Source organism: Cicer arietinum, chromosome 1 (assembly GCF_000331145.2).
Source record: "Cicer arietinum cultivar CDC Frontier isolate Library 1 chromosome 1, Cicar.CDCFrontier_v2.0, whole genome shotgun sequence".
In the NCBI taxonomy this organism is placed as follows: Eukaryota; Viridiplantae; Streptophyta; class Magnoliopsida; order Fabales; family Fabaceae; genus Cicer; species Cicer arietinum.
The window spans coordinates 21,117,810-21,132,693 of NC_021160.2; the positions used below are offsets into that span (position 1 = coordinate 21,117,810).

Genomic DNA, 14,884 nt, shown 5'->3' on the forward strand with positions numbered 1-14,884 from the left:
AGTCAGAAAAAGAAGTTTTGGAACTCAACAAAATTTTGACTCCTAATAATTAGAGAGAGGAAAGCTGCCTTATGAAGAGATCTTATTTCTTTCAATGTTTAAGGTGTGGATCTTAAATTTCTTAGGATTTGGATCCATATATGAAAATTTGTGATTTAAAGAAGAAGAAATTAGGGTTGAAGATGAAGGTTATTGAGTTTTATTAAAAAAATTGGGGTTAAAGATGAAAATTATAGTTTTTATTATTTAATTAGTTTATTAATTAATTGATTAGTTTTAAATTTTTAATTAAATAATTAAATGAGTTAATAAAATGAATTTTAATTTTAAATATTGTCTAGTCAACAACAATTACACAACCATTAAGTGTCATTTTATTCAAAATTAGTCATGTCACCATTTTGTTACTAAAAAGATTCTAAATGACTTTTTCAAAATTTGTTAAAATTTATAAGAGTATAAATCAAAAAAAAAAATACAAAGACTAAAATCAAAATGAAACATATTAAAAAGGGACAAAAATATATTTAAATCATAAAATTAACTCAGAAATATTCTGTCAGTTTTATTTTGGTTAGTTTAAGTTAAATTAGTTTTAAAATTCATGTGTAAAACTCATTATAAAATAGTATTTATATTTAGAAACAGATCCTTTGAAAATAAATTATTTACTGAATTGTTTTTATTTACTTAGCGTGTCTTATTTTAAAATAAGAAAAACTATCAAGGATAAAGTCACAAATGAAATAATTAAAATAAAAATAATATTGTATTAAAACACCATAGTTTTTTTAGATGGATCACGGGTCTTCTCTCAAATATAGGTGCATCTTCTTCTTTTTTTCTCGGCATATGTTTGGAACGGTGTTTGTAGTCAATTTTTTGCTGAGGTTAGAATGTGATTTTGCAACATTTAATCTTTTTTTTCCTTCTTTGTCCATTAAAGATGATTTTTAAGACTATTTTTAGATATGAATATTTATTTAACTTAAGTAATTCGTATATTTATTTAACTTTTTTCTTTTTTTTTCTCTTTCTTGTTATGTGTTCCAATAAGAAACACAAGCTCAATATAAGTCTTACATAATCTCTAACAAGGTATGTCTCAATCAAACTCTAACATTCATTTAAAATACAGACAATATTGAGTGTTGGATCGTATTTATAGGTACACTTAACTATCAAAAATAGTCTCTTACGTCGAATCTGATTACAATCTTAAATTTTTGGAGTATTTCTTTCGCCGTTCCATTATCAATATAGAAGTCATGCGAAAACAACCATCGTAATTTAATGAAAAATTTGCAACAACTTTATTCCAAGAGTACTAAAAAATAATACATTAGTTAATTGCAAATTTAAAATAGTACATTTGTTCATTACAAATTTAAAGAAGAAATGACAAAATGAATTTAAAAAGACAATCAACACTTAAATTTCAAATCATTTCTTTTGAAAGAGTTTTCACTTGTAGTATATGCTTAAATTTCTTGTCCTATTTGAAAAAGAGTTACAGCTTCACAGATCTATTTCTCTTTATCCTTTTACTCCGAAGTAGTTGATTTCTTAAAAATATAATTATATTAAGTTAGAAATTTGATAAGATTAAAGTATAATTAGTTAAACAAAAATATACTATAGAAAAAAAGAAAATATCAGTTTGATTTATTTGACATATTTTAAACAAGTGCAACTTATAAAAGATAATATTTAGATTGGTTTTTAAATTAGGGATTTTTTTAATTTCAATTTGATGAAAATGATCAATAACAACCTAGGAAATATTATTTGGGACTTAAAATGACCAATATGACAAAATAAAACTTAAAGGTATAATGTTAGAGTAAAAATACTTAAAAGACCAATTGAAAAAGAAAAAAAAAACTTAAAAGATTAATATGAAAAGAAAAAAACATAAAGGCTTTACCTAGAAAGAAAAATATACTATTTGTTGATTAGGAGTTGCAATAACAACAACGTTATTGACATATTAGCATCGAAGAGTCCCATATCCAATTTTTTTAACGGAGTTTAACTAAAGTTAGAGAGAGAAAAAATAATCTCACACATTTTGAAATTTAAAGAACTTAATTGAAAAAGAAAAAAAAAAAAGAACTTAAAGATTGTAGGATTTGGGTCTAACTTAAAAGACCACGAGTGTAATTTTGTCTAATTGTTACTAATGTGCTATGAGTGTATCATATATGTTCGCAAAGTTGGCACAACAAGTTAGAAATTTTAAGACAATCTTTAAAAATGAGATTACTTTTAAATGTAAAATAGTAACATAATTATTTTGAATCTTACCAAATAAATTAAAAACTTATCGATTAGACGTATACATGTTAAATAAAATTTAGGCTAAATAGCATCCATAGTCTCTTAACTTAATTTTAGTTAACGTTTTAGTCCTTTATCTTTTTTTGTCTTCTTTCCTCTTTGGTCGTTTATTTTAATTTTAAGTGATAATTTGATCTTTTATGTTTTAAAATGTCAACAATGTTATCTTTTTTTTTTGTTGCAAAAATTCAAAAAATTTATCAAAAACTTCAAACAAAATCTATAAAATTAATTATCATGCTCAATATAATGCAAATTTCATCAAATTCATAACTTAAATCTTTAAATAAACTCATATTTTCATCTCTAACAACATCAAATAAAGAATAAAAATATGAGTTTATTTGAAGATTTGAGTTATAAATTTGATGAAATTTGTATTATATTGAAGAATATAATTAATTTAATGAGTTTTATTTGAAAATTTTGATGAATTTTTTGAATTTTTGTAAAAAAAAAGATAACATTGTTGACATTTTAAAACATAAAAAATTAAATTATCACTTAAAATTAAAATAAATGACCAAATTAAAAAAAAAATAAAAACAAAAACGTTAACTTATATTTAATCTAAAATTTAATATAGACATCATTTATGATTTTTAAAATATACAATAAAATTAATTTTTAATCGTATATAAAAGATTTAAACTAGTAGCATGTGTTAGATTTAAACAATAGAAAATTAATATCATAGTTTGCGGCACATGATTTGAATCCACTTTATAAGATTTGATGCTCAAACTTCTGCCAAATCTAAAATTTTAAGACTCAAATCTCACATTATTTTAGTATGTGATTTGACTTTATTCAATTGTTCCATTTAATAATTTCGTCATTTATTAATTAAATTAAAATTTAAAAATATTATATTTAATTTTATTAATTAATATTTAATATTATTTATTTTATTTTTTAAACTGAGTTGATGCTTAATCCCTAAAATAAATGTTAAAAATAAATCAAAATAAAATTATTCTTTTTTAAGCTCAAAATTTGTAAATTTTAACGATTAAAACATAAATTTATTGTTTTATCAACAAAAATCGAAATTCATTATAAAATAATTGAAATGTGTTGATAATGTAATTTTGTTAATACCTTAGTTCATGACAATTAAAAGTTATAAAAAAAAAAAAAACCAAATTCGTAGGTATTTCCCCACCCAATCATCTCCCAAAGCTTCCTTTATAGAGTATCCGGAATCTCGTTTCTGAGTACAGTGAGCAACGTAAGATGTTGTTTGGTTAGGTTCAAGACATGCTCTACTTTAACATTGTCAAAATCCGAAATATTAAACCTTTCCAAACAAGGTTGTTCAATACAACCTCTTCTATATTAGATCTCTGCACCAAACCACAACACCTTCAACAAATCCATGCAAGGTTCTTCCTCCATGGCCTCCACCAAAACACTTCTCTTTCCTCCAAACTCATTGATTCTTATTCCATGCTTGGATACCTCAATTCATCTCACAAACTTTTTTACTACACTGAAAACCCTGATTCACTTCTCTACAATGCATTCCTTAGAAACCTTTTTCAGTTCGGTGAATATGAAAAGACCCTTTTTTTGTATAAAGAAATGGTTGAGAAATCATTGTGCCCTGATGAAGATTGTTGTGTTTCTGTTTTGAGATCTTTGTTTTATGTGTATCATGAACAATGGGTGATTACGATGGTTCATGGGCTCATTGTGAAATTGGGTATGGATGTATTTGATTTGGTGGGAAATGGCTTGATAGAATTGTATGGTTTTTTTAATGGACATGAACTGTTTGAAAGAAAGTCTGTGACAGGATTGAGTTTTTGGAATAACTTGATTTTTGAGGCTTTTGAAAGTGGGAAAATTGTTGAAAGCTTTCAATTGTTTTGTAGGATGAGAGAAGAGAATATACAACCCAATTCAGTTACTTTAATTAACTTGTTAAGGGGAACTGTTGAGTTAAACTCATTGAAGATGGGGCAAGCTCTTCATTCTTTGGTTGTTGTGAGTAATTTGTGTGAGGAACTAACTGTGAATACTGCGTTGTTGTCAATGTATGTTAAATTGGGCAGTCTAAAAGATGCAAGGTTGATGTTTGAGAAAATGCCTGAGAAGGATGTTGTAGTTTGGAACATAATGATTTCAGCATATTCTGGGAAAGGTTTCCCTAAGGAATCCTTAGAGCTTGTTTATTGTATGGTTAGGTTGGGGATTAGACCTGACATGTTCACGGCAATCCCTGCGATGTCTTCAATCACACAGTTGAGATTTAATGAGTGGGGGAAGCAAATGCACACACAAGTGATAAGAAATGGTTTGGATTATCAGGTTTCCGTTCATAATTCTCTTGTTGACATGTACTCCACATGCGACGACATAAATTCGGCACAGAAGATTTTTGGTTTTATATCGGCCAAGACTGTGGTTTCATGGAGTGCAATGATCAAAGGGTATGCAATGCATGATCGGTGTCTCGAGGCTCTTTCTCTATTTGTAGAAATGAAGTTGAGTGGTATTAAAGTTGACTTTGTAATAGTCATTAACATCTTACCTGCATTTGCAAAGATAGGGGCATTGCATTATGTAAGATACTTACATGGTTACTCATTGAAAACCAACCTCCATTCACTCAAATCGCTTAAGACATCGCTTCTTAGCAGCTACGCAAAATGCGGTTGCATAGAAATGGCTAGAAAGCTTTTCGATGAAGAGAAAAGCAATCATAAAGATATAATTGCATGGAACTCTATGATCACTGCATATTCTAACCATGGAGAGTGGTTTCAATGTTTTCAGTTGTATGACGAAATGAAACTATCGAATGTTAAACCAGACCAAGTAACTTTTCTTGGACTACTCACAGCTTGTGTTAATTCAGGCCTTGTGGAAAAGGGCAAGGAGATTTTCAAGGAGATGGTGGAAATATACTGTTACCAACCTAGTAAGGAACACAATGCTTGTATGGTTGATCTATTAGGACGCGCTGGAAAAATTGATGAAGCAAGCAAAATAATAGAAACTAATCCATTAAATTCAGATGCCAGGGTTTATGGTCCCTTATTAAGTGCCTGTAAGATGCATTCGGAAACCGATTTCGCAGAACTTGCTGCTCAGAAGCTCATAAATATGGAACCTAAAAATGCTGGAAACTATGTATTATTGTCCAATATATATGCTGCAGCAGGAAAATGGGACAAAGTTGCTAAAATGAGAGGTTTTCTTAGAGATAGAGGACTAAAGAAAACACCAGGTTGTAGCTGGCTAGAGTTGAATGGACAAGTGCACGAATTTCGTGTTGCAGATCAATCTCATCCAAGATCAGAAGATATATATTCTGTATTGAAAGTTTTGGAGTTGGAAGCAGACATGGAGGATGATGTTGAACTCTTTTTTGAACCTCCTACTCATTTAGCTATGTGATTGTGAATTGCATATCAATAATAACTAAAGCACATTTAAGAGCAGATAATAGATAACACAAATTCACCAGACACTGTAACGTTTATATCATACCATTTTTTGAAAATGTAATATTGTTCTTGATTGATAGAATTAAGTTGGGTATTGCTTGTAACTAATTGAGTAATTACGACATCATGATGAGTGGAACCAAAAAATGAGGGAATAGATCATTTCCGACTACTGGAGAGGTAGTTAAGAGAGATGGATACAAATAATCTTAATTTGTCGGATTGGCTTCACAGCCCTTTGTCTTGCCTTCAAAGTATATAGAAGTAAGCTGCAGGTGAAGACCAGTTGCTGTCATGCTTTTCTTTTTATGGGAGGTGCTGTACTAAATAATTTAGGCTTAGCCATGCTGTTAGGAAGCTAACTATAATCAGCTTTTAAAGTTGATTTTGTCAAATTAGGAGAAGGGGTGGTATGGTTTTTTGTTTTTTCTTTTCCGCCTAGGTTCATCAATTTGAGTTATGTAGGTGCCAATATGCTGCAAAATCAGTGTAAACAAGGTAATGTGTATATGTGGTGTGGGGGATTATTGAGCCAAAAGCATTTTCGAATTGGAAGGCTGTTATGTAATATTGTTTCACTTTTTGAGCACATGATTTGGAGGGAGTCGTGCAACCTTTCATAGAAGAAATTTGAATAAAAAATAGTTTCGTGTATGATTTTTATAATAAATTATAATTTGTGTATTATAACAATTATTATTTTTATTTAAAAAACATAAAAAATATTAATTTTGATATATGTTCGACCAGTCTTTTTAACGATTTATTTTCAAAAAAAATTGACTAGTATAAATGAAAAAAAAAACAAGAACCTTAACACGATTTTATTTTGTCCAAATTTAATTGTACTAGATTATTGTTACTTTATTAATGAGCAAGCTATATCATGAAAATCGGAGAGGTACCAACAAAATTCCACAAGTCGTAAAATAAAAGGACTAAAAATTCGGTTTTAGAAGTATGAGGACTAAAAGTTAATTTTGAGCAAAATAAGTAGACAAAAAGTAAATTTAAGTCTAATTATAATATACTAATTACAAATACATTATAAGAATCATGTATATACAAATGTTTTCGATAAAAAATTAGTTAAAATTAGTGTTTTTTTTTAATATCATCGACGTAAAAATAAGAACAATTATAATAAGCTAACCATAATTTTTTTCACGTTGTTTGTTTGAAAATAAATTGTTAAAAAAGAAGTTGATGGAACATATAATCATATACACAGAATAAATGTATGTCATTAACCAATTAGTCAAAATTAATATTTTTTAATATCATCTAAATAAAAATAATATTTATTATAATACCTTAATTATAATTTATTATAAAAAACGTACACAGGAGTAAAATATATTTTTTATTATATAGACATTAAAATCAAATTTCTTACCGTTTGCAGAGACTAAAAACCACTTTTTATTTTGTAGAGATTAAAACTAAATTTTTTGAATTTTACAGAGACTAAGTTTAAAATCAATAATTACTCAATCGTTAAAAAATTAACGGTGTTAATTATTATGGACTAAAACAAAAATATTTACATTATATAAAAATTTAAACTACAAAATTTAATTTATAGAAACTAAAATCAATTTTTTTGTATTTTGCACACGTTAACTGCATATTTAAATTTGTTATTTGTTTATAAAAAAAAAGTATAGAATTGTTATTACCTTTGTGGAGAGTTGGTAACTAGCTAACTGTAAAGCCCTATACTCAAAGTCAAATGGACAAGGGTAAGAAACGGACACACTAATACTGTAGGGAATATTTTAAAATCTCAAGATAAAGTGTGGCCTAGTTATGTTTTATATATATTTATAATATTATTTTATATTACATAAATACATAATATTTGGATATAAACAATGATATTTCTTATTTATAATATTATATTACATAAATATATAATATTTGGATTTAAACAAATGATGTTTCTGTTTTTTTTGTCTTTTCAAAACAATGACATTTCTTATTAAGATTAAATATGTTTTTAGAGTTTACAAAATTTCAAGATTTTAATTTTAACTCTCTTAAAATAAAAATGCAATTTTTAATCCATACAAAATTATAGTCCTTGTTAATGCGAGATATATTTTTATGTCCATATCTTCATAGATATATAAAAAAATTCATTCACAAAAATTGAATTTAAAATTCGATATTTATATCCCTACAAAATATTTTAGTCCTTACAAAACATGTTTTATAGATATATAAAAAAGTTCATTCACAAAATACTTTATCTTGACATTTTAACATTTAAAAAATTCATACATACTTTATCTAAGTTAAAAAATTCAAATTCTAAATTTTTGTGGAGAACCCTTTTATAATGTTATGATTAAAAAAATCATTTAAAAATTTTAAAGTTAAAAAACAATTAAAAATAAATTATTTCAACATGAATTAAAAATAATTGCTGAATAATTTTGTAAAGACTAAATTTTATTTTATTTTATAGGGACTAAAATTAATAATTCAAAATTTTACAAGAACTAAAAATATATTTAAATTTTCTTGTTGATATTTTGCCTTTATTTGTGTCTATATTATTTGATAACGATCACAATTTTCAAAGAGACTTGTAAATTGTAATCATAACAAATAGACATTGATATTGTCTTTCTATTAGTTAAATATCAAAATATATTATTTTATTTGCAAGAATGTCATAGAAAATGCATATTTTTCCTCAACAAATATCATAAAAAGCACAGTTTGTCTTATTTAAAAGAAGTCTTAACCCTATTCAAATGTATGCTATTTTAGTGCATACATACTTTTTTTGTGTGTGCGAAGTGTATAGCAACAGCTATTTCGTTTTGGCGTCCAAATTCTCCTCATCCAAATCTATTGGAGGATGGCTCTTATCTTCATCTATGCAATATGCCCTGCTAATGTAAGGATCTTGACATGCTTCTTTTTCCTCAACTCATGAGGAACTGGTCCAAAAACTCGAGTCCCTATAGGCTGCCCTTGCTTGTCAACAAGCACCACGGCATTGTCATCAAACTTGACCTCACTGCCATCACATCTCCCCTTTTGCATTGCAGCGCGAACAACTACCCCGTATACAACCTTTCCCTTCTTCACTTTTCCATTGGGATGTGCTTCCTTCACTGATGCTACTATCGTATCACCTAATCTTGCTCCTTTCTTCCCTTTCAATGCTTGTATGCACATCACCTTTTTAGCCCCAGAATTGTCCACAACCTTGAGAACAGTCCTCATCTGTATGAAGGTGCGTTGTTGCTGCAAAAATGCAGACTTTTTTTTCAGAAGGAATCACAGTGTGTGGAAGAATGGGAAAATTACCCATTTCAAGGAAAAATACTGTTGTTTTCTATGATCTTAGGTTTACCAACACTACATTTTGCAAGCATACAAAAATGTACTAAGGAAATTACAATATTCAAAACATGATTGTACAACTGATTAACATACCTGAGAAAAATAATTGTTGCATGTCATCTCATGTGACGTGGTAAATAGACCAGGGGAATTGTTGCTTAATCCACCGAAAAGAGAACGGCCAACTAGTTTTGTTTTTCAACACATGAAACAAAGAATTGATAAGTTAATAAAAATATCATCTTATTACCAACATAAAAAGTTCTCGAGCTCATCTTTGAATTATAAATCGGGGGACGGGAGCATCAGTGGCATGAGTGCAGGCTCAGTATATACCAGGATAGAATCATGCGGCTTAATATATGAAATTTCAGGGAGATAACAAAATGTAGTTAAACAAAAATTTATTGCAAAAACAACAGTCTGCCAATGCTCCATCTCTTTAAGGAACAAAACAATCATGTAAAAGTGAAACTAAAACATGGCTGTAGTACACGAACTATTTGTACATCAACACTAAAAGTTATGAAGACAACCTTTGGAAGAGTACTAACACTTACATCCAGGGCTGTGTTTAGAAATGTTGGGACCTAAGGCAACTATGAAAGGCTTAACTTAACATAAAGTAAATTATCAATCCTCTTGTGTTTTTGTTCTAATATTTTGAGCTGCAAAATAATTTATTGAAGTTATAATTAAATAAATTGGATTAGTAATTGATCAATAAGAATTGTTGAGATTGTAAACTTGACACTTTCAATTTGCCAACGTGAAATCAATGTATGGTAACTAGTACGATGTGGTATGCAAAAGAACTAAATAGTATGTTTCTTTTAGATCACCAATATAAAACAAGTACAAGCCAGTCAATGCAAATGTCCTACCAATATAAAACAATTACTAAATATTTTGCTAATAAAGTAATTTAACTTTGTTACTAAAAGAAACACACTAGTTAGTTCTTTTGAATGTGAAATACAAAAACCAACATCACAATCTTAAAATTCTGATAGGTTCCAGTAGTATAATGGAAAATAGGACTGAATTTAATGGCCTACCATCAGATCACTAATAAAAAATTGCTATACTGGCTGGCAGTGGCATCAAGTACAACCATATTAGTGGTTGAATCAGACTTAACCTTACAGAAACCCTAAAAGATTTGGAGTACTATAACATCAAAGAAAATTCTACAAATAACTTCATGGTAACGAGTTACATTTCACAAAAATTAAAAAATCTCACTGATACATTAAATCAGATCAGTAAAAAATCAATCAAATAAATATGTGGTGAAAGTCATATGAAGAGCTTGAGAGAAGTAAAATTACTTACTCAGACTCCTAGAAAAACAACATAGTTGTAACAGAATGGGCTACAAAGTTCCATTGAACTAAAAAATTAATGTAAGAAAAGATTTTGTCAAATAGATTTTTTTCTCTATAAACAATACCGATTGTGAAAGTGAAACACAAGAAGCGAGCAAAAAAAAACAGCATACCACGAGAACATCTGGAAGCAAAACTTGCAGCCATCTCCGAAAGTTGCAATCTTCTATATTCCCTACAAAAATAAAGAGTCAAAAGACATGAGATTTCAACACAGACAGGAATACAGAATATCTAAAAAGGGAAAGTGGTTCTTCAACATGCAAATATCAACTTCGTCGAAATGAGATTGCGAGATGAGAGATGAGAGATCTACTCAATGCTTCACCACACCATACAACATTACAAAGACAATTTTAGGAAGAAGACACATATGGGACACCACATCACATCATGGATATACACATGTTATCACATCACTTTGTACTAAAAAGCATATCGCAGAACAATAGCTCTATATAATATATTCAAATTCCATTACGCTGTAGTGCCGCTATCTGACGACAATGTCACAAACCTTAACCATATCGCAGAACAATAGCTCTATATAATATATTCAAATTCCATTACGCTGTAGTGCCGCTATCTGACGACAATGTCACAAACCTTAACCATATCAACCTAATAAAAATGGGATAATTTGGTCTGATTCAGTTGAGTTTGCATATCATACGTTTCAAATTTCCAAAGATGTTCCATTTATCGGAATAATTTACAAGGTATAGTAATATAACTGCAAGTTGAAATGTCTCTGAATCTCTCGAACATGAACATTGAAAACTAATTCAAAATGAACACATTAAGATGCTAAAGAAAAAACGGAATACCTGGGCAGAATTTCTCACTGTTTCTGCCGGCCGACGAGAAACTCCGGCTGGTTTCCGGTCAGTTCAGTTTCCGATACAAGGGTAAAGCTGTAGGTTTTAATTTCTGTTACGTTCTTTTAGGGTTTTAATTTTTCAAATGTGTTTTTTTTACAGGCAAATGTGTTTATTTTTCTCAATCTCATCTCATCTCATTTTTTTTTTTAATCTAAAAAATGGGATTTTGATTATTTTTAAAAAATATTGTGGCATTAGATCAAATTTTTAACATAGATAACTTTTGTAGTATTCAATTAAGATTATTAATAGAAAAAATCACACTAGTTTTTCTTAAATTCTTTCTGAAAAGCACAAACACCTCTTTTGTCTTATTAACACCTAAAGCTAATTTTACCTTTAACAATATACAGCGTGCTCTGCATTTATCGTTCAAGCAAGTTAAAATTCACCAACTAAATCGAAAAATCATTAAAGTAATATAAAATTTATAATTTCATGCGACCACCAATCTTAGAGCCATGTCTTGGATTTATAAGTTAATATGAATTTACAAAAAATAGTAAAAAAAGTAATACTCTTATAATGAATTGGTTTATAAATTATAACACATTAGAAGGTTTTGAGAAGTTTCAACTTTCATCCATGGAAGCTGCATGAGAGAAGTAAAATATGAATTGGATGAATATGAATTTAAATTATAATAGTTGGATCAACATAATCTATTAATTCATTTACGATCTATTAAAAGTTCTTAATATAAATTTAATTTATTAAAAATAAAATCATCTAATCCATCAGTTATCACATTTTAATGAACAGATATCCATCTAATTCACTTAATAATTTTTTAACATTATAATAAATTAAATATCTATGATAATAATAATAATAATAATAATAATAATAATAATAATAATAATAATAATAATAATAATAATAATGGTTTTTATTTACAGTAGCAAAAAAATATATAATGATTTTTATTATTCCTAAAATAAATTAATTAGTTATTTTAAAAAAATTATTATTTTTAAATATTGATAAAAACTGTTTTTATATTAATTTTTAAAATTAAATTGTTTTTAAATGTTAAAAACTACTAAAACTGCTTTAAAAATAGTTTTATAATAAAAATATTTCTTTGAAATAATATATAGTATTTCAGTAAAACTATAGTATTTTAAAAAATGTAATTTAATTATATTAAATAAAATATGTGATCTATTAGATTTAAAAAAAAAACAAATTAGATGGATTGGATCTACCTATATGTTTAAATGGATAGATTTGATCCAATCTATCTATTAAGATTATTAATAGAAAAAATCACACTAGTTTTTCTTAAATTCTTTCTGAAAAGCACAAACACCTCCTTTGTCTTATTAACACCTAAAGCTAATTTTACCTTTAACAATATACAGCGTGCTCTGCATTTATCGTTCAAGCAAGTTAAAATTCACCAACTAAATCGAAAAATCATTAAAGTAATATAAAATTTATAATTTCATGCGACCACCAATCTTAGAGCCATGTCTTGGATTTATAAGTTAATATGAATTTACAAAAAATAGTAAAAAAAGTAATACTCTTATAATGAATTGGTTTATAAATTATAACACATTAGAAGGTTTTGAGAAGTTTCAACTTTCATCCATGGAAGCTGCATGAGAGAAGTAAAATATGAATTGGATGAATATGAATTTAAATTATAATAGTTGGATCAACATAATCTATTAATTCATTTACGATCTATTAAAAGTTCTTAATATAAATTTAATTTATTAAAAATAAAATCATCTAATCCATCAGTTATCACATTTTAATGAACAGATATCCATCTAATTCACTTAATAATTTTTTAACATTATAATAAATTAAATATCTATGATAATAATAATAATAATAATAATAATAATAATAATAATAATAATAATAATGGTTTTTATTTACAGTAGCAAAAAAATATATAATGATTTTTATTATTCCTAAAATAAATTAATTAGTTATTTTAAAAAAAATATTATTTTTAAATATTGATAAAAACTGTTTTTATATTAATTTTTAAAATTAAATTGTTTTTAAATGTTAAAAACTACTAAAACTGCTTTAAAAATAGTTTTATAATAAAAATATTTCTTTGAAATAATATATAGTATTTCAGTAAAACTATAGTATTTTAAAAAATGTAATTTAATTATATTAAATAAAATATGTGATCTATTGGATTTTGAAAAAAAACAAATTAGATGGATTGGATCTACCTATATGTTTAAATGGATAGATTTGATCCAATCTATTAAAATTTATATTAAATAGTGGATGAGTTAAATTGATGATGAATAATTGGATCAATTTGTCACCCTTACAAGTAAGTAATGAATAATCCTCTTATGTATTTTTTATTCAAGCAATAATAGAAATAAGTACAAGTAATATAGATTTGGTCCATTTGAAGGAATTGTAAATGACTAGTGTAGAAGAATAATAAAGGAGGAAAAGTACATCAATTCCTTGCTTGCTCCAATCAATAGCTCAAAATTTGTTACATTATCCTCTATAATGTGACAACAACTTTACAAGTATTCAAACTCAAAATTGAAAAAGAGCTTATGAATAATACCAAATTAGTGACTCTGGCCTACAACTAACAAATTAACAAATGACAATGAGTTGACCCTGCAATATGTCACTGAAAGCCATTAAGAAAAGCACTTCCAAAATATATCAAATTAAAAGGTATCACTAGTAGTTATAAAATAAATGCATGAACTTTGTTATGAATGATGGAAAGAAGGAGCATTCAAGCCCTCTTTATTTTACAGAGAACAATATATAGTACATGATAAGCAAACTTTTAAGGATTTTTTTCTTTTTCTTTCTCCAACAGTTTTTCTTTCTCTAACAGAAGTTTCACAATAATAAAAATTGAGGGGAGGGAAGTGATTTTAAGTAATTAGAGAGAATGCAAATGATATTTTGACATATCTTAAGGAAGGTTAGTGTAATTTACCTTTATTAATATTATTTTAGCAATATAACACAATCTCGTAGTATTCAATTAATATTTTTCACAATTTATAAAATTCAGTGCAATGAAATTATAATCTTCAATACTTGGATAGGGGTTTTAAAAAACTATTTTGGCAAAAAAAAAAAGTCATGAAAATTTTAAAATACTATGTAAAAATATACTGAATATTAAAGATAGAATTTTTACAATCAATATTTCATAGTTTGGATAATGGATTTATAATTTAATATTTTTAAGATTTCGAAATATTATATGGATTTATAAAATTTGGACTCTAGAATTTTACAAAAAGTTCAAAGTTACAAGATTGAATGCAAAAAGATAATAAATAAGTTCTAAAGTTTGGATAAAGAAAAATTATAATTACAAGTTTTAGGGAATAAGACAAGGAAACATAACCTATTTTAGAGTGATAAAAGTAATACTTACACAGAAATTAGTATTTTCAAGTTAAAACATGGATAATATGTTAATAATAATAATAAT

The 14,884-nt window shown here is 26.9% G+C and overlaps 2 protein-coding genes across 2 annotated transcripts; one reads left to right on the forward strand and one right to left on the reverse strand.

The window, feature by feature from the left end:
* Positions 1 to 3,484: 3,484 nt before the first annotated feature.
* On the forward strand, positions 3,485 to 6,449 carry LOC101512125 (pentatricopeptide repeat-containing protein At1g11290, chloroplastic-like). The gene has a single exon (XM_004488235.4). It carries the CDS (start codon positions 3,601 to 3,603, stop codon positions 5,743 to 5,745), a length of 2,145 nt encoding a protein of 714 aa, XP_004488292.1. The 5' UTR covers positions 3,485 to 3,600; the 3' UTR covers positions 5,746 to 6,449.
* A 1,987-nt stretch (positions 6,450 to 8,436) lies between these two features.
* Positions 8,437 to 11,510, reverse strand: LOC101511813 (large ribosomal subunit protein uL14mz-like). The gene is made up of 4 exons (XM_004488234.4): positions 11,371 to 11,510; positions 10,657 to 10,718; positions 9,249 to 9,340; positions 8,437 to 9,056 (listed from the first exon to the last, which is right to left on the reverse strand). Exons 2-4 carry the CDS (start codon positions 10,688 to 10,690, stop codon positions 8,682 to 8,684), a joined length of 501 nt encoding a protein of 166 aa, XP_004488291.1. The 5' UTR covers positions 10,691 to 10,718; positions 11,371 to 11,510; the 3' UTR covers positions 8,437 to 8,681.
* Positions 11,511 to 14,884: the final 3,374 nt, after the last annotated feature.